The 26,782-nt window shown below is 43.6% G+C and overlaps 2 protein-coding genes across 7 annotated transcripts in view; one reads left to right on the top strand and one right to left on the bottom strand.

Moving 5' to 3' along the window:
* Nudt6 (nudix hydrolase 6) overlaps positions 1-6,736 on the top strand; it is a 15,219-nt gene extending 8,483 nt beyond the window's left edge. For 5 of the 6 annotated variants that reach the window (XM_021157768.2, XM_021157764.2, XM_021157769.2 and 2 more), the window contains 2 exons: positions 2,153-2,207; positions 6,224-6,736. In XM_021157768.2, coding sequence (XP_021013427.1) covers positions 2,162-2,207; positions 6,224-6,621 — 444 coding nt within the window. In that variant the 5' untranslated portion in view covers positions 2,153-2,161 and the 3' untranslated portion in view covers positions 6,622-6,736. The remainder of the gene's footprint in view (positions 1-2,152; positions 2,208-6,223) is intronic. The other variant, XM_021157765.2, reaches the window with a different exon arrangement.
* Fgf2 (fibroblast growth factor 2) overlaps positions 6,712-26,782 on the bottom strand; it is a 52,263-nt gene continuing 32,192 nt past the window's right edge. Inside the window, exons 2-3 of the mRNA XM_021158769.2 lie at positions 15,379-15,482; positions 6,712-7,109 (exon numbers count right to left, since the gene is read on the bottom strand). Coding sequence (XP_021014428.1) covers positions 6,924-7,109; positions 15,379-15,482 — 290 coding nt within the window. The 3' untranslated portion in view covers positions 6,712-6,923. The remainder of the gene's footprint in view (positions 7,110-15,378; positions 15,483-26,782) is intronic.

Below are 26,782 nucleotides of genomic sequence, written 5' to 3'. Positions count from 1 at the left end.
TNCGCACCACGATGTACAACGTCCACAAGCAGACATACACATAAACACATACATACCCACACACACACACACACACACACACATAGATAAAAATTTTAAATTTAAAGGATAGAGGGATAAACCAAGAAATTCAGTTCTGACAGTGTGAAGGCACAGATCTCAGCCAGAGGCTGCCATCACTGTGATCATGAATGTTGGCAGGGGATCTGACCTGAGAGAGACTGGGTAACAGTAGTAAAGGCTAAAAAAAAGAGTCCTAAGAGACTAAGAGAAGAACCACTGTTAGAAATGCTTTCATGCTCAGGCGTGATGTCAAAGTGAAGGAAAATGCTTTTTCTACCTCCGTGGTGCTGCCCTTGAGCTATAGCCAGCATAGCAAGAGTATTGATTTTTATACTTTCTGACCCTTCATTAAATATTGCTGGTTAATTAAATATTTCCTCATCATATATAGTTAGTATAACATAGTTTCTCAGAAATGCTATCTAAAATTATTCTAAGTTATTTGTGAGGCTTAAATTAAGGCCATATCTCTTTCTGACTTAAACAAAACTTTCTACCATAAACATAAACGGCTTCCTAAAGTAGGGTTGTGCCCTAGCCAATAATAAGTTTTCTGTTTGGATTGGGACATAAATATATACATTTGATACTAGTGACTAGAGAATAGAGAATGTAATTTCACATACTGTGAGGGTACCTGGGAGCCAGATGTGAATTTAGGCTTGACATGCAAATGGCAGCTATAGGCTGGCTTCACAGTGATGACAGAAAGATGGTGTATGGGATGGTTAATGTTATAATAACACTTGAGTTCTCAAGTGCCCTGTTACATCATTCATTTTTTTATTACCAATAGAATTTACACTTGTAGTGTCTAATATCTTACCAGTCTCCATAGAAACAAAGCTCCCAGACCATTTTTAAGTGCAACACAAAAGACAACACATCTCTGCAGATGAGATAGATTTCTACACTAGTAAAGTAAGGCATGATATGCTTTATAGGTTAAAGTCACACCTGAGGTGGACACAAAAGGGTGGAGAGCTTGGATTCTGTACCCAGTAGTCAGCCGTGTATGGAAAGCAGGAAGCCCGCCAGTGGCCTCCAAGCTCACAATGCTGAGAGGTGATGCATGCTCTCAGAAGCACGCTTCCAGAAAGCCATAGGTCATAGCACACAGTGGGAGGTCCACAGTGCTTTTATGAATGAGGAATATGAGATCTGCTGGTTTATGAGAGCACTTCTCACTTTTGAGGCTTATAGTACAATGAACACATACTATATGCAGAATTCTACAAGGAGGCAATCATGACGGCCATGAGAAAACTGTCCTGTGCCCACTCATAATTTTTTTTTTCCGAGACAGGGTTTCTCTGTGTAGCCCTGGCTGTCCTGGAACTCACTCTGTAGACCAGGCTGCCCTCGAACTCAGAAATCCGCCTGCCTCTGCCTCCCAAGTGCTGGGATTAAAGACGGGTGTCACCACACCCGGTGCTCATAATTATTTTAATCTAACCTTATTTCTTCCAAAGATCAGGTTTACCTCTTTAGCATCCTCCCACAAAGAAAAAGAAATGATTGATGAGAAAATACAAAGAAACGATAGCCAAGAAACCAGAATAATTTTATTCACACTACCCATAAAAAGCAATTACATTTTGCATAAAACAATAAACACACAGAAATCTTGAGTAATACCTGTGATTAGAAACGGAATACAGTAAAGGCGTGTAAAACCCTAGGGTGCCATACCTTGGCGGTTACATTTATTCTGTACTCTACTGACTCATAGCAGCATCTGTAAAATCCTATCAGTTCAGAGTTAACTAGCAGCTGAGTTCCGTGAAGTACACAACTGAATAGATATCTCCCTCCAAAGGTCCGTTAATACAAGTCGTATCACATTAACTAAATAACACCACTTCTATTTCCTGAAGAGTAAGAGGAAAAGACTTCATCAATCACCATCTCCCTCAAAAGGGAACACATGGAGTAGTAAGAAAGCTGGGGTGGGGGAATAGGGATAAACATAATGCAAACGAGTTTTCCCGTCCTTGACCAACTGAGTGGCCAAGGTAGGAGTGGGAGAGAGGGGAAGAAGAGAGGAAGTCAGGACATGAACTTTTTTTTTTTTTACTTTGCACTGCAGTTGAAAAACATGTGGAAGTTTCCAGGAGGCCTGTCAGAACCAGGAGAAGATATTGGTATGTATTTGTACATGTCTGATAAACTTGAAAATGTTTACAAAAGTCATAGCTTTACTTCCCTGCTCTGTAGCTAAGAATAAGAATTGGAAGTTTCCAATTGGTTCACACTAAGTTAGAAAAATTCAGACAGATTTCTTCAGAGGGATACAAAGTTAGCAAGAACTTTCTAACACAGTCATTTCGCTTGTACAGTTGATACCTATGGGGGAGCCCCTTTCCAATGCTTCTCTGAGGTCATCTGAAAGGAAGCAGCTTGAGTTGTTCATCAGTATTAGTAATTATAAAGATTTTTCAAATATGGCTACAATTATTAAATTTTGAATTCTTGACCATTTTATCACAGATTGGTGAATGATTTTTAGATTAATAATTTTTAGATAAATCTTGAAGTACAGTAAAACTAACTATAAGGAAATAGTGATGTAAATCTCCTTTGGAAATTTTGCCAGCTATTTTGAATAACATAAAACATAATAAATTACTGTGAGAAAGTCTTGAGTGGCAAATAACATGCCTCCCCCCCCCCCTCCAAGTCAGCGTGTAGGGAGCTAGGATGAACTCTGCACTTAGTCACTGATCTGCAAAGTATAGAATCACGCTGTCCCTTAAACCATTAGCTTAAATTCAACATCGTCCTTATTGATATGTAATACATTAGATACCAATATTGTTTCTTAAAGGCCTTTCTTTAATATGCACATTCTTGTTTCTTCTTAACCAGCCACTGTATTAGAGCAGTCTCCTGTGTTTACTTTTGTTTGAATATATGTTCATGAGATCTGATTTTTAAATGTTGTACAGATCAAAATGCCCTCTATGTATTTATAAGTCCAGCTCCTAGCAGCCCATGGGCAACATTCATGACATTCACACACAGAAAACAAACCCTGGTGTGAGGTTCTCACTGACATGTTTCCTTAGTTCTCTGGTGGGTAGTATGGTGACAGTGTGTACTCTGAGGACCTGGGTGGGATGGCACATGCCTGCTCCTCACAGCAGAAGGAGGCTGAGGCAGAAGGAAGGTGTATCAAGACCCTGTGCTACTCAGACCATGCTATGTGCAAACACATCTTTATTTTGTAGGGGCACCAGATACTGAGAGCAAGGGCCATTTTTTTCCCATAAAGCCGCCTTCTTCATTTTCTCCGTCTTTCAATACTGCCATTACCTATGTGGTACTGAGAGCATGTGAATGAGGTAACTCAAGTCTAGTCTTCCCCCCTCCACACTGGGGGAAGCCAGCTGCAGCCCTGCATACCTTTCCAAATGAATTAAGGTGAGGGTTTATTCCCCCTTTAAGCTTTAGTAGATCCTAAGAATCTCAGGCAGACGTAGATATAAATGAGGGGGAGCATATTTTCAAGTTAAATATGTATAAATTCAGGTTTAAGTTTAATTCCAGAATCATTCCTTTAAGCCTAGATAATTTTAAATGTACTACTAGTTTTCTTAAAGTACCTGTGGTTATCAAAATAGCTCACCCATCTGAACTAAAAAGAAAAGCAGAAGCTGACATTCACCATTTTCCTAGACTTGCCCTTCTCCAGCCTGCTTCTATAGCACAATTTGACAGCACAGTACAAAATAAAAACTCTCTGATTGTCTAGAGCATATGGAAATTATATTCTTGAAACCTTTGTTTAGGAAGCATGAAATAAAATTTTGGAATGTTGCCATCATGAACAGTTCAACATTTATTGGCTGTTAACTAGACTGTTACAAAATTCCGGTAAATAAATACTAGTTAATTTAGAAACTCGTTTGTTTGGAATCTTTCATTCTCTGATAATGCTAGATAGATGAAACATTGATATGCAACGTGTTTTTAAGAAACTAAGTTGGGAAAATGCAAAACAAATTGAAGTCCTCAAGGCTTGAGTCTAAATGTGTCTGTACGATTCAAAGGAAAAAAGCCCTTCCTAAAATATGTCATTGCCATGGGTGAAAACCGTGTCCTGTTTCAGCCAGCCAGAAATGTTAACCAGGACTAGAGGGAGCTCAAGGAAAGCCATATGCTGGAGGCTTCCCGTCAGTCTCTTCCATCTCAAGCTGTCTTCTCACTACATACTACAGAACAGAGAAACCTCAGAACATCTAACATTCAAACATATCTCTTCATCAGCAAAACTGAGCTTCTAGATTCTTCATATGCAGTAATTATTATTTCAGCTGAGTTTAAAGTCTATTAAGATAATCCTAAAAGAATAACAGTTTATCTTGATAAGCTTAAACGCATGTTGAAACCAAGGGAGAGACTTCCATTTTGAGGTGGAAGGGGAGAATATCCCACATCTCAGATGCAGAATTATTGGCTTGCATTTTCCGGTTTCAGCTAGTTGGGGATGTGCTGATTCACGTTAAACTATACGAACTTCACAGATAGTGTTTGTCCTGTCACCCCCATAGTGCCACAGTGACTGCTAAGCACGACACCCATTCTTTCATCTACTCTGTCCTATTCTGTAATTTACGTACATCTATTTTCATCTATTCTGTCCTATTACGTAATTTACAGCTAGTCAGATTAGTGGTGCTAGGAACTGAGCAGGATCCCCAAGTTTATTTTCTAGAACCTTTAAAGAATACAAGTATATATTTAAACAAGAGTTAAAAGCCACTATATAAACATTTAAGACTAGTGCCACAATTTTTAGTAATAAATTTAATAATGTATTATATGCTAGATAAGAACTATTTTCTTACTAGAGAAACTTGGTGAGCCTAGACTGTTCTTTGATGCCTCCATTCCCTCCCCCATTGTGTGGTTGGTCCTGGGAACTGTACTAAGCACCCCACACATGTGAGGCAGGCAGTCTACATGCTGAGCTATGTGCCTGGTCTTGGTGCTTGCAGTTTTAGAATGTAATTTCTGGCCATTCCTAACCTATGGACAGATCTCATTCACAGAGAAAGTCAGCATATAGTTAAAGAATGGCAGCTAGATGTCTTATGTTTTAGACCAAATTACTCTTCCTGTGATCCTTTCCAGAACTCTTTCTTAGGAACAAGAGCATGTCTTGGGGGCTGGTATGTGTCCAGTGGGCAGGAAAGACAGTGTGGTTTGAGTGCACAGGAACTATGTGCTTCTAATAGCTCTTCATTGCATGGATGTTATCAGTAGGACTACTGTCAAGACACATGTATATGCTGTCTAACAAACATCCAGAGAGGCATTAGAAGGTATTTAAACAACCAACAGCAATTCTGAAGACTACAGGAAAGCATCTAAGGCAGACAGCTATAGAGCATCAGAACTGGAGAAGTCTATTTGTGCAGATGTCGTATGTGTCTAGAAAAACTGGACATAAATGTGTGTTAATGGACATAAAAGTCCTGCCATGGAAACTTGTATTTAATGAAAATATTTATAACATATGAAAACCCTTGGTGTATTATAAAATCGTTATGTGTTTCCAGCCTTACAAAGATATCTGATGAGACAGCTATTCCATTTTGGTGTTAGTGAGTCCCAAGTTCTATACAATCTGATTTCAAAGAAATGCAGCTTCTATATCAAGCTTGGGTCCATTGGCAGCCAGGACAGGGGCAAAGGGCCTTGCCCTGAGTGAGGGGAGGGGCAGAGGGCTTGAGATCCCAAAGAAGTCAGAGTCATTTCACAGCTCACTCAAGTATGTTCAGCACTACAGACTTCTGTAACAAGGGATGGGTCCTTTCAATTCAGACATCCACAAACTCAGGCAGTTTGATGGAAGCTCGAATTGGGACAATAGTGAAGGATTTATCAACATATTAAGTTCAGCTTTGTTTGCAAACATGTTCTTGCATTTAGGTAACAGAACAGGAAGAGAATAAGAAGATGTGAGTTCCAATATACACATGTATAAGCCTCCAAAGAGACTCTCAGTGTCTTAGATACAAAGTACATTTTACAACGTCCAGAAAGCAGTTTGAAGACAAAATTTTGCTTTTAATCTTCCAGATTTTAACTGAAAATCTTTGATGGCATCTCTAAGGATGAAATCTTTATGTTTGTCTCTCTCTCTTTCACATAGCAGACACAGCAGTCCGAGAGGTTTTTGAAGAGACTGGTGTCAAGTCAGAATTCAGGTCCCTGTTGAGCATCCGGCAACAACACAGGAGCCCTGGGGCCTTCGGGATGTCAGACATGTACCTGGTCTGCCGCCTGCAGCCTCGTTCCTTCACTATCAACTTCTGCCAGCAGGAATGCTTGAAGTGTGAATGGATTGATCTAGAAAACCTGGCCCGGACTAAACACACGACCCCCATCACCAGCAGGGTGGCTAGGCTACTGCTGTATGGACTCAGGGAAGGGTTTGACAAAATTGACCTCAGCATGGAGGAACTCCCTGCAGTGTACACAGGCCTGTTCTACAAACTCTATCACAGGGAGCTGCCGGAGAGTTACAAAGCCGCAATGGGAGCAGACTGAATACCGGATTTCAACCTGACGCCAGTTTTCTCACATATGTTATGTCCATGGTGGAAATTCATAAATGTACATATTTTTAAATCCTCTTTTCAATAAAGGAAATATGTGAACAAGATTGTAGATCTAATTCTCACTGGGTCACAACCAAAGCTATATAAAATGGGGAAGTCTAAATATTTTCCAAAAATTGTTGTTTTTCTCTACTGAGGTAATGGTTAAGTGTCTTACTATTACATAAAAGGCTGTATACATTCTCTTCTTTTCAGTGACGACAGTGTCTCAGTGACAGTGTCGAAAGTGAGTCAGCTCTTAGCAGACATTGGAAGAAACAGTATGGCCTTCTGTCCAGGTCCCGTTTTGGATCCGAGTTTATACTGCCCAGTTCGTTTCAGTGCCACATACCAACTGGAGTATTTCCGTGACCGGTAAGTATTGTAGTTGTTAGATTCCAGTCGTTCAAAGAAGAAACACTCTTCCGTAACACACTTCTGAAAAAGAAAGGAAAACGTGTTTTTATACTTCTTCATAGCAGACACTGAGAGGACAGTGAGATAACCAAGGAACAAGGCTACAGGTGAAAAATGTGACAGTTCTGCCAATGGATGACACCAGGAACCTGTGTGAATAGGACAGCGCCTCCTGAGCAGGAGTAACCCTGTGACCAGTCAGCAAGATATTAGGTGGCAATCCCACACGGAGGGCAAAAAAGCCACACTATTTGGGACTCTGCGCATTGCAACCTAAATGTTGAGGGGATCCCAGGAGGACCACATGTTGTAACATGGAGGGACATTCTTCCAGGTGTCACACACACACATTCCTGAACCCTGGGGCAGCTTTACAGTTAGACATTTTCACTTTTACACTGTCATGAGGTTCAAGGAAAATAATGTCAAAAGCATAGCCCAAGTACCCTTCCCACAAACAAGGAGGGACGGAATAAGTTCCCTGAAGTTGCAAATGTTGGCTAGTGACCAAAACTGCTTTTAGTTTGTTATGTAGAAAATATCTAAGGTTGCCTGATATTAAAAATACTCTGAAACAGTGACAGGTGTAAGATTGGCAATCTCCAAATGCCAATCAGTAACCAAGAACAAGCAGTCTAGAACATTCCAGTTTCTAAATACACAATCTGGAACAGACTTGTTCCTGAAGAATAAGTAACCAGAATATACTGGTTTCTGAGGAATCAGCAATATGAATATTCTGCCTATATATATGTATGTGCCCACAGAGGTCAGAAGAAGGTACCAGAGCCTCTGGAACTGAAGCTGCCAATGGCTGTGAGCCACCATGTGGATGCCAAGAACGAAACCTGGGGCTTTTAAAAGAACAAATGCTCTTAATCACTGGGCCTTTCCCTTCACTAACTACAGAATGGAATTTTGAAGAGTGCAAGTGAACTTGGAATGCCACAGGGTACAACATACAATAATCCCAAAAGTCCTTTCTCTCAGTTACTTTTCTACTGCTGTAAGGAGATACTATGAGCAAGGCTCTGTTGGTGTGGAGATGAAGAGCCAAGCAAGAAGATGGGCTAAAATATTCCAGGGTACCAACAGATTGTGGGTGAGATGGTGACCTCAGGACATACTAACCCATGTTTAGTATAACAGAGATTCAGATGGTTAGATCCAGAGGCAGGTATACATTTGTGTATGCGAAGATTAGTAATGTACAACCTTAGAAGCAACAGTAGCTACAAAGCAACATGCAGACTCAATCATGGGATTTCATCTTCCAATAAAAGGGGCAAGACTCTTTGGAGAAGTGGATCACCCTAAGCTACAGCAGGGTATTTACATAGAATTGCTGCTCAAGAAGTGATGAAGTGCTCAAAATAAGCACAGTGAGAAGTGTCAAAAGCACAGAGCCAAACACAAGAGTTGCCAATTGTTTCAGCAACAAAATCAGTCTTTGTCCAAATAAATATAAAGATGATTGAACCGAAGAGTAAATGGAGGATAAATTTTCTACATAAAGAAACTTTAACTTAGAGGTTAGAGAATCAGTTTTCCTAAAGGATGTGGCCCCAGTTAGGTTAACCAAGATCCACGATATGACCCCACACTCAGGAGTACATGGGCAGCAGTACTTGAACTCAGTGGGTTTTTTTTTAAATAGAATACAACATGGGGAGAGGGGGTAGGAAGGTAGAGATGGCTCCTAGAGGAGCTAGGGAAGTAATGGGGGTGAAATGATCAAAATACAGTGTAAGAAATTCTCAAATAATTGATAAAGCTAGTATATTAGGAGAGTTAGCTGCTACATGGTAACATCATTCCTATAAATCCCATGTGGAAATTTTTATTTATTATATCTGTTGTGGTACCCATGCTTGCCACATAGTAAGAGATCAATAAATATCTACTAAATTAATAAGCAAAACAATACTATAGGTAGCTTAAAATAACGCTACACTCATGTTGCAGAATCTAAATAAAAGAGAATCTGAACCCGAAAAGCCTAGGTTTAAACTGAAACATAGAATATAGCTTAACTGTACTACATATATAAACTCTCTGAGGAAACTGAGAAGATGGCTCTTTCCTAGAGTCCAGTGGCCCTGACCTGACGTCCCTGACGGCTTGCAGCCAGCCAGGACCAGCTCCAGCTTTGCCTCAATCCCTAACTAATGTGCAGAGCGTCTGACCAAGCTCTGTACCTTCTCCAGGCCTCACTGGATCAGATGGTCTCCACACAGTGAGAAACATCTGTGACACAGCAAATGCCTGGAGGCTTCCCAGCCCCCCTCCGGCTTGCACACTGGCTCTGGCCCTCCGCTCAGTTTTGGGTTTGAACCTTACGGCCACTTCCCCATGCTCTGTTTTCTGAGCTGTTTACTCGTTTACAGTACTTTGATTCTTGCAGTTTTGGCTTATGAAAGAGTTTGCTCAATAGAAATCTCAAAATGCATTTGCTCACACCACTTCTGAGAATTAAAAACAGATGTGATGAAAGTATCCATGTTGAGCATTTTAGAACTAAATAAAAACCACAAATGGGAAAAATTTAAGAGCCAGCGTGGTCTCAATCTTATAAAAAGGCTGCAGAGAATTGCTGGGAATGGCTTCCAAGAGCAGTAATTCTTTCTTGGCCTTACTCTGCATTCAATCTGGGCTAGCATTTTATCTCCTTACAAAGATGCAGCTTTTTCTTTAGCTCTCTGTTTCTGACAAATTTGGTCAGTGTAGACTGCAAAACCGAGCCCTAAAACACTACCTCCATACTTCTCTACACTGAAGAATTCATGTCACTGTTAAGACTCCTCAAATCAGAAATTGTTTTGTGTGTGAAATACGCTTTGGATGAATTAAAACACAGCCGCTCAGCACTCACTACATGGGCCAACAAAAGCACCATTTGAGTCCTACTTCAATCCCATCCTGGGTGACACAATTCTGTAGCCTCAGATAGGAAACCACGGTGGGCAACCTCCTCACACAGGGGGCTTATCAATACTTTCCCATACATGCTCTACCTTCACAGTCGTTTGCTATTAAAACCAAGACCTACAGTTAAACTCACTAGATACTATTTTGTTTAAATCTACAATTTTGTGTGAATTCAGTAAAACCATTGATTTTAATATTAGTTCTGGGTTCCTAAAGTGAATCAGAGCAACAGAAACATCTCCTTGCAAGAAACTGAGTAAGAAGCCTGTCATACACCCAAAAGCTCCAACTCCAGCCTCCAAACACAGGCCTTCGCAGAGGGACAGCTGTTTAAAATGTAGGAAGTCTTTTTAGAATGTGTTTTCAAGGACTGCGGAGATGCTGGGAAAGTGTTTGCCATTCAAGCACGAGAACCTGAATCTGAGTTCCAGACTTGAACTTAAAAGCCTAGTGTTTCTGAGTATGGGAGCACCTGCCTTTAATCACAGCACTTAGGAGACAGAGGCAGGTAGATTTCTGGAAGATGGAGGCCAGCCTGATTTATATAGTAGTGCCAGGCTAGCCAGGGTTTATATAGTAAGACCCTATCTTAAAACAAAACAAAACAATACAAAACAAAACAAAACAAAACAAAAAACTAACAACAAACAACAAAACAAAAAACCCAAACCAGAAACATACACTGTCATGTGCTTGCAACCCCAGCATTGGAGAGGAGGAGACAGGAGCTCCCTGGGCTTGTTGGCCAGCCAGCCAGCCTAGTCTACTTGACAAGCTCCAGCAAGATATCCTGTACCAAACCAAACCAAACCAAACCAAACCAACCAACCAAACAAACAAACAATCAAATAGAAAACTCAAGGAGCACCAACCAAAAAGCATACACAAGACCCCAGCACACACGTAGCAGAGGGCTGCCTTGTCTGGCCTCAGTGGGAGAGGATGCACCTCATCCTCTAAAGCCTTGATGCCCCAGGGAGGGGGGATTCCTTGGGATGGGGGAGCACTATCTCAGAGATGAAGGGAGGATGGGGTAGCATTTGAAATGTAAATGAAGAAAATAGCTAATAAAAAAAGGGGGGGAAAGAAGAAAATAAAAACAAAGAAATTCAAACAAAACAAAACAAAACAAAAAAACTCTGAGAGGTGGGACCTGGAGGGGAGGCAACATTTGGGATGTAAATAAATAAAATAATTTAATTAAAAAAGATCAAGGCACACAACTGCCTATGACATCAGTTCCAGGAGATCTTCCACCCTCTGCTGACCTCCACAGGAACTCCACACATGTGGTACTCATACAAACAGGCAGTCACACAGTGTAAATAAGTAAAAAGAAATTTGAAAAAGAAAGCACCCGAGGGAGGAACAATACCAAGGCTGAGCTCTGGCCTCAACAGCATGCATATCGACACATCTGAGGACACGCACACACAGGGTTTGAAATCATGAGCAATCCTTAACCGGAATGCCTTTAGACCATTGTTGTTAACACCAGTAGGAGCCCTTTCTCATACCTTCAACAGCAGTAAAGCCAGCACGACTCTCTGAGGTACCGTTGTGCCCAAGAGGGTGAGTATGTTGGAGAACTACTACAGGAACCATAGAGCTGGTGTTAGATCCCAAAGAAACTCAAGACCAATAGCTAACTGAGGTGCCTACTAACATATCAAGGTGAACCCGGGCCACCAGCCTCCCTGGTCACCACAAGTACCTCAGCACTTCACACACGCACACTCACACGTGCTCACAAACACTGCCCCCTACTCGAAACCTTTCTAGCCCCTGAGCTTCACTGCCTGCCCTCCAGCTTCTTTTTCCTATATGACCCAGCCATGTTGGCACTGTGTTCTCTTTGTCCACTTGCCTCCTGGCCTCTTGGCTCCCTTCTTGGTTCTCTTGGTCCTCCTTCTCTTGGATTGACTTCTCTTTCCTTGGGCCTCTGCTCCTGGCTCATCTCTCTTCTCTTCCTCTCCTCCTCCTCCCTCTCCTCCCATGAACCAGTCTATTCTGCTGACCATGCTCAGTCTGGACTCTTCCAGATGCCTCTGGCTGAGCTCTCTCATCTACAATAAAAACCTTCTCCTCAACTATCTACCTAGGAGTAATCATGTCCTATTGTCATTCAGTGGGTAGCATTCATAGCAATCCAGTATTGTCATCACACACAGGGTGACATGGGGCCAGATAGAAGGAAGATGGACTTATGCCTGTGGAAAGTACAGGCTTTCAAACAGCCTCTCCAGAGATGAAGCATGTTCACATCCCCGAATGATGGCTCCTGATCAGGACACTGGAGTTACTCCAGAAGTTACTACTGTTGACATCTGAGCATTGGCAGATCTGACTCAGAGAGAAAGGCTACTGAGCTAGGCCATCAGCACCCCTCCTGCTGTGAGGTACAGCACTTACTTCTTCATCAGAAGACAGTCCACTCTGCCCAGCTGAGAAGAGGGACTTGCTGAGAGAGCATGGCAGCCAGCCATACTAGATGCTGAGGCCAGAGATTAGTTTGTGACTTGGCAGCAGGACTGGGCCCTCTGATGGGGGCGGAACACACACCAGCTGTTACCACAGCCAATCTGGCTTATGCCCTCCTCAGAAGAGCTTGATAAGTCTCGAATTTTCCATGAGTGTGTGTAGCCGCTGGGCTTTGTCCATGCTTTGGGTCTGTGATAAATCTCTAAACTTTACTAAACTGACTCTTACTCTGTCAACTTAGTGGTATCTGGTTGCATCATGAAGGAGAGTTAGCATGCACTAAAGAGAGCAAAATCCAGTAAGACTTGGTAGAGCCAGACGGCTTTCATCTTGCAGCAGTGGCTTCCTTGCTGAGGAAGTGAAGGGAAACCCTACCCAGTTCTTAGTACATTATGAAGCCTCACATCCGTGTGCCAAGAGGAAAGGTCAGAATTCCCCCACAAAGACCCGAACAGCCCCATTTTCACCTCAGGCATCTTCAGCTTGTTTCCTCTTGTTTGTAACCCAGTCACCACAGAGATGGCAGTGGACAGATGAGTACTTCTGTCTCTGGGGCTCTTGAAAACTGGGTGACTTTTAACCACTGCAGATAAACCCACCATCCAGACTATGTTCTTGAGACATAGTTCCTTTTGTGACTATCATATGGACTCACTGTGATCCACTCTCACCTTAATAAGGCATTCATTGAAGACCAAGATTGAAGTGGAAAGGAAAGAACAGAATCTCAAGGCTACAGGGCTAGTGGAGTTCACAGCCAATTATGACCAAAACAAGATCAGTGCACTTCAACATAGCCATGTAAATACTGCTTGGGTTCTGTTGGGGGTCCAGACAGTCTGCAATTCCTTTCTCGGGCACAACCCCTAACCCAGACTTGATCCTGTGACTGTGGGAAACTGCAGATAAAGCCTAGGAGGAATGTCCTAAATAAGGTCACAAGGGCGGGGAAGTACAAAAGGAAGATTTTTAGATAAAGGGGCAAAAGACACTGCTCAAGCTCTGCTTGCAGCGGCCTCTCTGGCAGTACACAATATATAAACAGCAGTGGGAAAAATTAAAAAGTGCCCATTCTTAAAGTAAACACAGAGTCTTGTGCCTCTGTCTACCTCCTTCCCACATCTCTGTAATGCCCACATTTGTAGTGTCCATGGCAGTGTTTCCTCTTCAGCTCTAACTAGTCTTCCTGATACTCCAGGCTCTACAAAGCCACTCTATACCCCTGCCAGAGCGCTCTCAGCAAACGTTCTCAACCTCTACTGGGTTGGGAACTCTCCAGCCTCACAGTGAGCATGGCTAGCATGATGTAAGACTTAAAGACAAGCTTGTTTGCCTCTCCAGCCTTCTCCCTTCCTTTTCATTGTGCTCTGTCCTCTGCAGGCCACATTCCAGCTGCTGTGAGTTGCTCATAATTTTTGAGATGTGCCAAGTAGCTTCTGGTAGCCACAGTTTCAGCTCTACCCCTGCCTCCGGTCCTTTTCCCCCAACACTCAACTTACAAGTCACCTCCATGAGTTCTACAAAGCTAGCCACTTTCTTCCCTAAATTACTCCTTGCATCATAATACTTCCAACCTTCTCCTGTGTTACTATGCATGTATGTGAAATACTGATGGAACTCAACAAAGCACCCACATACTACACCAATACTTATACCTCCGCCTTCCTGCATAGTGGATCCATTAGGGGCAGAGAACACATGATACTAAGCTCTTTAAGGCTGCTGTCTAGCACATCTGGAATCCTGTACATGTTATCCTCTTGAAGAGGGTCTTAAAATGTTTTTAGCTACTGAATGACAATTATGAGCCCTGCACCCAGGTTTGTCAATTATCCTGCCATGTTCACCTTGACTGATGACAGCAATTGGTGACACTGTGTTCACTGATGACAGTATCTCTGTCAGATGATGGATCTGAAAATTGATGATAGAAAAAATTCTCCAAAATCTAAGTGCTTTCATTCAGAAAAAAAAAAAGATATGAAAAACTCATACAGCTAACAACACTGGAACCACTCTTTGCTATGATATTGTCTACCAGGAAGGCTAGGGAGGTTAGGCAGAGCTGAGGGTACAACTCAGGGGAAGAACACTGGCTTATTAGCACAACACCCTTGCTGCCATTCTCAAAACCAGTCAGACCTTTACGCATGCGCTACCCACTCCTGTAGGAGGCAGGGATGCACTCTGTGTCCTATGTCTTTATTCTACTGTACCGTTCTCTATGCACTGTGTGTCCAGCAGACTGTCCCCCCCCCCCCCCCCCCCGGTTTTGATATGAAGGAGACACTGGCAGAGCTTTCATCCATAGAAAGAATACTAGCCAGGAGCCAGAGCCCTATGATGCAGTGTAAAAATGACATTTAATACTCACTTAAATCCTTGCAAAGCTCTGTGAAGATGGGTTACTGTGCCTGTGATACACATGAGGGACCAACTCAGAATAATCTGCCGAAGGACACACAGCCACCAAGAGGCGGAGCCAGCATCTGTGTTTGGGCTGGAAGCCCACTTTCTCAACCAACATTCTAGAGGACAAATATCTCCTGTGAATCTAAAGAAGAAACTTCAAAACTAATAACCAAGTTTTATGTGTGCCTCTATATGACCTTTAAACAACCACTAGGGAGACTTTCTTCCGACTATTTTGCAGAGAAAAACAGAGTGATTTGGAGCCATTTTGTGACTGCAGAATGCCTGGCCTTCATCTTACATGCACTGTGTGTTCCTTCCTGCTTGAGTCTTAAAGTCTATGAAATGCAGGGAATGCTACTTTCTCAGGAAATACAGAGATAAAACGATGCACATGAAACCCAAACAAAGATTCAGTAGCAATGCCAGTAAATACCTGCACAGAGCACTCCCAAAAAGCACTACTCACAGAAGCCAGCAGCCGTCCATCTTCCTTCATAGCAAGGTACCGGTTGGCACACACTCCCTTGATAGACACAACTCCTCTCTCTTCTGCTTGGAGTTGTAGTTTGACTGTAAGTAACAGAGAAAAATTATGGCACCAGAGATCAAAGCAGCACCACAATATACAGATCACACACATGCACATGCGTGCGCACGCGCGCACACGCACACACACAGAGAATGAGAGAGCATCATATATACACAGACATACACACAAGCACATACACCACACACACATACACATATGTATACACACATCACATACCATACACACATATCACACACACATGCACACACAAACACTCACACACATACACCACAAACACACACAAACCCAGCCTAGCAAGGTGCTGATCCAGTGTGCAGATCAGGAAGGTATAGAAGAAGTTAGGTGGTCATCATGAGCTGAGCTAGAGAGGAAAGACTGCAGAGCCCTCATGCCATGCTGCCAACTCCATTGTCACTCCTATGCCCCACAGAGGACAGAGGAGGAACAGGATGGAGAACAATTATTGGTGCTGGCCTTAATTGGCACTGTTTTTAAGCAGTTACTATACGATCCAGCCACTCCACTCCTGGGCATACATACTAAGACGGCTTTATATCCTACAGAGGGATACTGGCACATCTGTGTGTAAACTGTCACTCTGTTCACTACAGCAAGGAAACTGAACCAGCCTAGGTGTCCCCAACAATGAATAGACAATGACAATGTGGCACGTGTACAGAATGGGATAGTATTCAACTGTAAAGAAAAAATATGAAAATTTTAGGAAAACAGGCAGAGATTTAAGGTATAATATTGAGCAAGGTGATCCAAACTTAGAACAAATCTCTCATGTCGCCCTCATATGCAGACACTAGTCCGTAATATGTCAGTGTGTCTGTCAAACAAGTGCGTGTGTGAGGGGAGCATTGCAAAGGTGAACGAGAGTATTAGAAGATGAAGAAAGACAGAACACAAGCAAAGGACACATGGTATCCCGAAGGATTAGAAGGCTAAGTTTCTCAGCTTCAACTCTGTCCTAGCCTTTTCCCTGTGCTGGACATGTGAACAGAAATGCAGCTGATGATGAATGGGCACGAGTCCAAGCAAAGCCCCGTGGGCTCCGAATGGCCATTCTACTCACGTGCTGCACTGGGGACTGGGAAAGCATGGGAACGGCTTCCCAGCGGCGTGCTGCTTTTTATTTGTGAGTTACTTAGAACAAAGTGGTTTTTTAAAAAATAAAATAAAATCAACGTATTTTAAGACTATATGGAATGAGGACGTCTGTGCAGTGCAACTGCTTAAACATTTTTCAAGTCTTGTTTGACCAAATTTTCACAAATAAAGGGCAGTCTAACCCAGTGCTGCCCGAGCTGTCTCCCTGACTACCTCACATTTCATTTCTATATCTCCTTTTCCCAATGTATTCAAGGGACTTGCTGTTTAGCTTTTCTTATTTTTACAAATTTCTTATCTAACCCCAACATGCTGACACATGGCTTGTTCGTGCAGTATGACTTACCACACTACATTAGTATCAAGTAAATTTCCAGAAAGCGAACCATAAATTACCTGATTATGATGATGTGACTTGGACACAGAAATTAGCTAAGTAATTGGGAGTAAAATGAAGTTAAGCATTTCTGTTTTGCTATTTGGAGGTAGCATTTCCCTGCTAGGACAACCTCTCCAAAATGTATTCTGGGTAACAAAGGTTACCTAAAAACAAGTCCCATGGTCAAATAAATTCTGTGAATTCTTAACAAAGCCCCAAGCATGACACAATACTAGACAGGAGCAACTTAAAGGAAGAAAGCTTTTTCTTTCAAGGTTTCAGGGGGTCCAGTCCCTTGTAGCTGGGAGGGCACGCTGGGCAGGTCAGTGGGAGTGAGTCAGTGGGACTGCACATCTTCCGTCTTGGTAAATCATCAAGTAGAAACAGGACCAGAAGTAGGGACAGGCCATCACCTCCAGTGACCCAGACCTACCAACCCTGCTCAGGGGAGTCCCCAAACAGCACCCCGCTGGGAACAAGATAGTCAAACATGCAAGCCCAGGAGGGGCACTTCAAACAGAGAATACTACCAAACCTTACTGCCAAACTCCTTACAACTTTGCCCAGCCAAACCTATGATGTAAGTCATTATAACAGGGTTGGGTACAGAGTGCTCATCAAATGTGTTTGGTCCCAGGGAAAAAAAAAAAAGGAAGTCGTCAGTCCTTCAGTACAAATAGCCAAGGGGTCCATCCACCTGAACACTGCTCAGAGGGTAAACACCCGATGACAGGTCAAAATTGGAGAAGCCAATGAAGTGTGATCGTAAGGTAAAGTAACTTCCCCACTGTTTACAAGTAGCTGGGGAGACAGCCCTAGGCACCTCTGTAAGACTCTGTAATAATTATTCAAACTGCTAGGTATTACAGTGTTGCAGTGATCATACTATACTTCTTTTCCTATCAGGAAATTATTATATGCATCAAGTGTGAATTAATACATGAGATTAGCTTTCAAACCCTCTGGCAGTATGAGTATCTGGATGGTGTAGGTAGGATACATAAAACACAACTGATGTGTTCCAAATCTATGAGAAACATGGTATCTCATGATTCCACCCTACATTAGATATATTTGATAATTTCATACTACAAAAAAAAATGGGCATATCATTTCCTGCTCTCTCTGTGCAAATTGCCACTGGCTCCAGAGGGCATTGGCCTCAGTTAGGCTTGCTGTTACTTGGGCCAACCTCTTCTACTGGGTTGAAAATATAATATGGAATTAAAAGAATACAATCAAAACACAGGACCTAAACAAACACGGGCAGAAAATCTCACAATATCACTAGGAAAAGCAAAGAAGCCAGATTCTAGTGATGACTATGTGCCAGTCACCAGGCCAGATCTCAGGTACTCCAGGATTGGTGGCCTGGGAAGTCACCTGTGAACTGGTGACCTCTCTAGCTTGGACTATGTGCAAGGCCAAGGGCAGGGCTGCACAGTCTGTCACCAGCCTCCCCTTGGCTCCTCTCAACAAGCTATCCCTCAGCTCCAGCTCACTGCTCACTCCGAACGCGCATTTCCAGTCCCAACAGTGACTGTGGCATCAATGTGTGTACAATGTGTTGGCCTTAGGGTAAATGTCACCATTCAGGGCTACTCACTCAGCTTCCTGTACAGACCTCTCAGGTGACCTGTGCCCAAATGCTGTCAGACTTTACCCACTAAGCAGTGGACACAGAGGTTTAGAAAGTAAACAGAGTTGGGTATATCACAAAGGCACAGATTTCCTTTAAAGACACGTCATAGCTGAGCTGAACTCAAACAGAAATATACTAAGTGCATGCATCACAAAAGCTGGTGCATAGCCATGCTCAGCCCTTTTACTCTAAGGTGACATCTGCCCTTGTCCTTGATGGTGAGGTGTGTTTCTCCGATGAAGCAGAAAGGTGTACCCTGTTTTCTGATAGAAATCTGTTAGTCCCCAATTCTAAGAAGGTGCACCTTCTTAGAATTGGGAACAAAACACCCAGGGAAGGAGTTACAGAGACAAAGTTCGTAGCTGTGATGAAAGGATGGACCATTTAGAGACTGCCGTACCCAGGGATCCGTCCCATAATCAGCTTCTAAACGCTGACACCATTCAATACACTAGCAAGATTTTGCTGAAAGGACCCAAATATAGCTGTCTCTTGTGAGAGGATGCCGGGGCCTAGCAAACACAGGAGTGGATGTTCACAGTCAGCTATTGGATGTATCACAGGGCTCCCAATGGAGAAGCTAGAGAAAGTACCCAAGGAGCTAAAGGGATCTGCAACCCTATTGTTGGAACAACATGATGTACTAACCAGAACCCCGGAGCTCTTGTCTCTAGCTGCATATGTATCGAAAGATGGCCTAGTCGGTCATCATTGGAAAGAGAGGCCCATTGGACTTGCAAACTTTATATGCCCCAATATAGGGGAATGCCAGGGCCAAAAGAATGGGAATGGGTGGGTAGGGAAGTGGGGGGCGCTATGGGGGACTTTAGGGATAGCATTGAAAATGTAATTGAGGAAAATATGCAATAAAAATATTAAAAATCAAAAAAAAAAAAAAGAAATCTGTTAGTCTATGTCTTTTAACTGGGGGATTGAGACCATTGAAGCATTTATTGATTCCTGTTACCTTGCTGTTATAGTGTGGGTGCAAAGATGCAGGCAAGTTGAAAGTGAAAATAGATATGGAAAATGTGAGGTGAACTTAACACACACAAACCGGTATGGAATCTATAACACGTGACAGCCCCAACCGACCAAGGCAAAAAGTCCAACCAGCAATGATCAGCACAGTCCACTACGGCAAGAGGTCAGGTGTCTTACACAGGTAGTGAATGACCAAGAGGTCAGGCATCTTACACAGGTAGTGAATGACAGTCTGAAGTATTTGAAACAAAAAACTGACACAGAGAATTAACTGCATCAAAAACATGGCATTACCAATAAGCTTGAACTTTTAGATCAGGTAGACATCACAAAACATATTTTCTTTTATTTTTTTTAAAGATTTATTTATTCATTTATTATATGTAAGTACATTGTAGCTGTCTTCAGACACTCCAGAAGAGGGAGTCTCATTACAGATGGTTGTGAGCAACCATGTGGTTTCTGGGATTTGACCTCAGGACCTGTAGACCTTTAGCAGTCAGTGCTCTTAACCGCTGAGCCATCTCTCTAGTCCCTAAAATGTATTTTCATATCTATTATCACCACAACCACTTCACAACCAGCATGGTATGCCCTCCTTGCTGATGTGCCCACTAGACTTGCACAATCCAAATAAATTGATTCTGCCCAGGAAGGTTTTTATTTTTTTTCCACTCAAATCAACATGATATTCAGTGACATTGAAGGCTGGGGAGGTGTTGTTGGTAAAAGAGCTTTATCTAATACAAGAACCTATGTTCCATCTCCAGAACCCACATATAAAGCTGGGCACTGTGCAGTTTCCTTGTAACCCCACAGGGAGCTGGAGACAAGCAGCTCCCTGGCCAGCCAGTCTATTTTACTTGGTGAGATCCAAGGCAGCGAGAGACTGTCTCCAAATGGATGAGAAAAACAACTTCCAGCAGAAAAGATTATATTATAAATTGGCTCACGGAGGCAGAGGATTGAGTCAGTTGATGTCCCAGTGTGATTTTTCTGTTGCTGTCATAAAACACTGACCAAAAACAACTTAGGTGTGGCGGTGTCAATAGGAATGGCTGCAGTAGGCTCACAGAATTGAATGCTTGGTCACCAGGGAGTGGAACTATTAGGAGGTGTGGCCTTGTTGGAGTAGGTGTGCCACTTGGGGCTTTGAGGTTGCAGAAGCTCACACCAGGCCCAGTGCCTTAGATGTAGACCACTCAGCTGCAGAGCTACTGCAGCACCATGTCTGCCTGTGTGCCGCCATGCTTCCCACCGTGACGGTAATGGACTAAACCTCTGAAGTCACAAGCAGGCCCCGGTTGCCATGGTCATGGTGTCTCTTCACAGCAATAGAGAAGGAAAGGCTTATTTCAGTTTACTTCTTGTGGTCTACCCTTGAGCGAAGCCATGCAGGAACCTGACACAGGAACTGAAACAGGCACTAAAGAGAAACCTTGCCTTCTAGCTTGCTCTCCCTGATTTGCTCAGCCTTCCGAGGGGTGGTACCACCCCCATGTCAATCATTAATAAGAAATTGCCCACAGGCTTGACCACAGGCTAATCCAACAGAGGCAAGTCCTCACCTGAAGTCCCCTCTCTCCCCGTTACTCTATGTTAAGTTGACCAAAACTGAGCAGCACAGTTGGCTCTGTTGCTCTGGGCCTGCTGTGGGTGGAGAAGCAGGGTGGGGTGGAGCATCCCACCTCATGTCAGTGGGAAGCTGAGAAGCAGGGTGAGGTGGAACATCTCACCTCATGTCAGTAGGAAGCTGAGAGGCAGCAAGAAAGGGCAAGTGAGAAGATATGTGTGACCAGCATCCTGTAACCGGGCCCAATATTCTGTCACCGAAAAGTCCATTCAACCACAGATTGTTGAAGCTACAGCCTTTCAAGATCCTGTCACCTTTCCTGGAGCCCATGAGCTGGTAACCAAGCCTCTGATATATAAGCTGACAGGGCTCGGGGCTGGGCTTTATATATGAACTGTGATGTAAATAAGAGATATGCACATCACACATCAGAAGATGTACCTACCCTAGCCTGAGAGATCAGAGGTTTCCTGGGAACAGGGAAAGCTGAGTGGACAAGGGATTAGCAGTTGATCAAGAAAAGAGACAAGAGAGCGTCTTACATACCACCCACAGACGAACAGGCGAAGCAAAAAAGCCCGGGGCCTCCGATGGGATATGATGGTCAGGTGTGCTGCATAAGTAGATGTGTGTGCTCCCCAGCACTGGGAATGCTCAGATTCTGTGTTGAGGAGTGTGTGTGGGAGAGAGAGAGAGAGAGAGAGAGAGAGAGAGAGAGAGAGAGATCTAAAGACACAGTAAGCCTGAGAGTAGCTGGGAAAGGTTAAGCTAAGTTGACTGAAGAAGGCAAGATGTTCCCGACAGAGCACCCATAGAGAATCCTAATAGTCAACTGCAGAGGGCAATCAGTTCTAGAAATGTGCATCTCAAACAAGACATGCCATGAGTGAAGGGGAGATGTTTAACAGTGGCTTCCTGGGGAGCACAGGCTGCACCCAGAGCAGATGGGGAGCATGAGAGAGTGACGGCTCCCTCGAGAAGACAGCGCAGACACTGAGCAAAAGGAATGGGCGGCTGAAGGGGGTTGCAATCCCATAGGAAGAACAACAATATGAACCAACCAGTACCCCGAGAGCTCCCAGGGACTAAACCATCAACCAAAGAGTACACATGGAGGGACCCATGGCTCCAGCTGCATATGTAGCAGAGGATGGCCTTGTGGGACATCAATGAGAGGAGAGGCCCTTGGTCCTGTGAAGGCTCGATGCCCCAGTGTAGGGGAATGCCAGGACAGGGAAGTGGGAGTGGGTGGGTTAATGAGCAGGGGGAGGGAGAATGGGATGGGGGTTTTTGGAGGGGAAATAGGAAAAGGGGTAACATTTGAAATGTAAATAAAGAAAATATCTAATTTTCAAAAAGGAAAAAAAAAGAAAAATCAATAAAAGAAAAAAGAAAAAAACCAAAAACTAAAACAAAAAAACAAAAACAAAAGAGATGGGCAGATTCTATAGTGCTTTAACACATGTGGAAGAAACAGCAAGCTGAACCTGTGTGAGAGAAGCCATTCAGTCCATCCATTTAGAGCAAGAACCCACACACCACACTTGTGATACATACATATCACAAGTATACCATTCACATATACTCCACACACCATAAATATAGGAGTACACATACACATCACACATATACTCACATACCATATACAGACACCATAATACACATACCAAGACCATGCATACAGATTCAGAAACTAAGAGAACACTGTGATTATTTGCAGATGGAACCATTTTGCACATTAAAAATCAAGAGGCTCAATACACCACGGTAGCCTGGCCTGGGTCCTAGAACAGAAAAGACGGAACCAGTGGCGAGAGTGGCGAGATCCATGTAAGGCGGTGGTTTAGCTCACCGGGCTATATCCCTGTGTTTTAGTTTTGAAAAAGGCAATTGCTCCATAAGCAATCAGTCTTGGGAAAGGAAGAAGGAAGGGTACAGAGCAACTGTGACACCATCTGACTCTCCATAATCTAAAATTACTCCAAAGTGAAGCTTTTCAAGATGAAGTTCAGAACTACCAAAGTAGGCAAAGCTACCTAACGGAACAGCAAGTAACAGCCACTCCGCACACACATCTCAGACCACTGGTTAGAAAAATGGGATGACTCAGAGGGCAAGGCTGCCTGCCACCAAGGCTGAGGACCCTCTGAGCTCAAGGCTAGGACCCACATGGTTGAACAAGAGAACCGACTCTCAAAAGTTGTCCTGTGTCTGGCTTCCATGTGCACAGGGCAATGTATGTCCTGTTACCTAAATAAATGTAACTCCTTTAAAAATTAAAAACGGCCATGCCAAAGTGTGTCTAGGACTTGCACAGAGAAAACTGTTGATCACAATCACTTCTCTCCCAAGGTAGCATCAAACTGAGAGGTCAGAAGTAGGGAGTGGGGAGCCATAAGGACTCACTAAAGCCAGGATCCCTTGAGGCCTCAGAGACCTTCGCTATCACAGCTCTGAAGCCAGATACCAGGCTAGATCTCATCTACGGGCCTTTACCTGGGCAAGGCTTTTGGAACTGTGAACAGAAACAATCCCTTGCAAGAGACCTAGGAGAGCAAGACTCGGCTGTAGCAGTCAGAAAATCACGCAGAAGGACGTCAGATGCACAACAGTTGCTAAAACTATGATGCTGACTTTTAAGGAAAGGCTGGATCTTACAGCCAGGCTGGACCTACTGCAGCTTGACCTCACAGTAGCCCTGACCCTCTCGCCTGCACGGAGAAAACACCTGGCTATTGCAGAAGGCTGCGCTGAGCCTGAGAACCTGTGTAGGATCTGTACTGCTTGTGTGACATTACTCTTGGCAACAGTGAGATTAGGAACGTCATATGATGTAGGGAGTGGGGCTGACTACGATATGATTATGGACAGGAGAGACAACACTCTTTTTCTTGGTGTGAGGCATGGGAGAGGAGGAAGGGTCTTACTGGGTAGCCCTGGCTAGCCTGGAACTCATTATGTAGAACAGGCTAGCCCCAAACTCACAGAGATCTACCTACATTCTGAGTGCCGGGATTAAAGGCATGTACCACCACATGTGGCCGGAAATGAAACTTTCAAAACAATGTCCCAGACATATTTTGCAGTTCATACTTGCTCTCTCCTAGACAGTCTCTTGGCCCTGATCAAATCTAAGGTTTCCTAACACATGAGCAATTCCCCCAAACCTTATAGCAAAGTGGGTAATCTAGGAGTCTAGGCTGCTTAAAATCAGTCCCTATGGTGGCATTCCCCAGCTAACACAGCGGCTTGTCTGGCTCTTACATCTCCGGTGGCTTCATCTAAATCAGGCTGTGACATTCTGAAGCTCTGGATACAACCCATAGTCAAGGTGGACACAGTGCAGAGATGAACAGAGAGAGCGCTGGGCCCTGCTCAGTGAACAGTCACAAGGAAATACACAAGTATTTCCCTTGTCTGTCTTTTCAGTAAATTTGTTTTTAAATTATGTATATATGGGAGGGGTGCACATACACATGTGGGTACCCACAGATGCCAGAAGAGGGCACCAGGTCCCCTGGAGCTGGAATTACAGGACACTGTGAGCCTCCATGTGGGTGCTGGGACTAGAGTTCAAGTCCTCTGTGAGAACAGCAAGTGCTCTCAACCACCAAGCCATCTCACCAGAGCCCCCCCGCTCCCCTTCCCTGCTGACTACCTCAGAGACCCAGGAGTCCCAAATGCAGCCACCATAGACTCTCTCTGGCCTGCTTTGTGGCTCATACAATTCAAGTGAGAAAATGTTGTCAGCCTCTGGCAGGGGCATTTTATGACAGCAATAGCTGTAATATCGATGCCTCAAAAATCTAGACTTCAAAACCCCACACTGTCTTCTGGCAGGGCAAACCAAGGCAGTGCAGAGCACATGAAGCTATAAATAAACACCTGGCTTCCTCTATAAAAGTCATTAGTCCTCTATGTGTTCAATGGAGAAATATCCCTAACGTGTTTCTAAAAATAGGCAGCCCGGGAATCTCAGTAATGGAAACCAGACTGTGGCTGCCAGGCACATTCAAACTGCGGTTTGAATGCAATGTCTCCATGGCCCCATGTGTTTTCAAACACTTGGTCCCCAGCTACTGAGAAGGTTGTGGAGCCTTTAGGAAGTGGAGCCTTGCTGGAGGAGTTGAGACTTTATAGTTTGTCTCCATTTCCTGACCACCCTCGACTTTTTGAGTCTTGGTTGCAATGTGAGCAGCCAGCCTCTGGTCCTGCCACCATGCATCCCCTGTCGTCTGCCACGTGTTCCCGGCCATGGACTGTGTCCCCTGGAACTGGGAGCCAAAGCAAACCCTTTCTCCTTTAAGTTGATTTTTGTCAGTGTTATTTTATCACAGCAACAGGAAAATCACTAAGACAGGGATATTCTATGTCTTCATTGTGTTGATATCAACTCTATGTCTGAGATACAGAACTATACATTTGTAAGAACTTAACGTAGAGGTGGGGAGGGGGTAGCTGGAGATGAAATCTACCTCTCCCAAAGTTTAAAATTTAATGTAAAAAAAAATCAGCCAACTGCTCAAAATCCCTATTTATAGTTTGAGAATTAACCTTTTTAGCCTGTGCATCTAGATCTATAAATTATTTGTGAGAAGCTGTGTTGTGTGAGGGAGTTTTCTCTCACTATTATTTTACTACTGGCTTCAGTTTCTGTGAAGAATGAGAATGGAAGGAACTAAGAACCCAGAGTCACAGCCACGCACAGACCCAAGGCTTTACCTTCAGTGCGGCTGGATTTCTTTGTCTGTTAGCCGTTGTTGCCCGAAGACCTCCATTTAGGTGGACGGGCCCTGCTCCTGCAGAGTGACCGATCAGAATGCAGTTTCTTAAAGTTAAACATGTGTTGTATCATAAAAGCATAAAACCACACAACACTCTGATCAGAAGATTTAACTGAAGAGATGAATTTTAATGATATTTTTCTTACCATCCTAGGAAAATGTACAAGATGAATAGGAGTCATTGTGGGTTTGTTTTTACCCTCTTGAGGGCTTATTCTCCTTATTAAGCTCTCAATTATTCAGAGACTAACTTTGGATTTTTAAGTTTCCTTCATCTCTTCTGAAGTTTCTGATTTCACCTGAGGCAAAACAAAGGCAGGGCAGAGGGAAGCTATGGCTAAGATGCCTCTCTGTTCCTATCTCTTGCCATATTGATATCAGGAGGTGCGTGCGTGCGTGCGTGCGTGTGTGTGTGTGTGTGTGTGTGTGTGTGTCCATGCACATGAGTACGCATGTGTGTGAGTTAAGGGTTAACAAGAAGACTTCCTGTGCCTCAGACAACAGAACATTAAAAAATTCTTATTAGTAACAAACTTCTCTGGTGGCTCCAGAACATTTGATCCCCGCACATTCTTTGCATACCCAGCAAGAAGCATACTTGTGCTACCCAAAAGGAAGTGGCCTTAGAAAGCGATGGGTAGACACAGGCTCCCTTGTCTGAGGAGACCAGCAACAGAAGGCCCTGAGCAAGTCGGTCGTCCTAACAGGAGGAATAAGCCACATAAGTCAGAATGTCAGTCAGGGTTGGCAGCTGCCAGAAGCTAAGGGTCACAGTCACTGAAAACAATGGCTGGCATTTCTAATACGCTATAAATCAACTCTTCAAAGTTTCTCCTCAACTC

This window comes from Mus caroli, chromosome 3 (genome assembly GCF_900094665.2).
Source record: "Mus caroli chromosome 3, CAROLI_EIJ_v1.1, whole genome shotgun sequence".
In the NCBI taxonomy this organism is placed as follows: Eukaryota; Metazoa; Chordata; class Mammalia; order Rodentia; family Muridae; genus Mus; species Mus caroli.
Note: the sequence above shows the minus strand (reverse complement) of the source record. Positions and strands in the feature narration are given on the sequence as shown.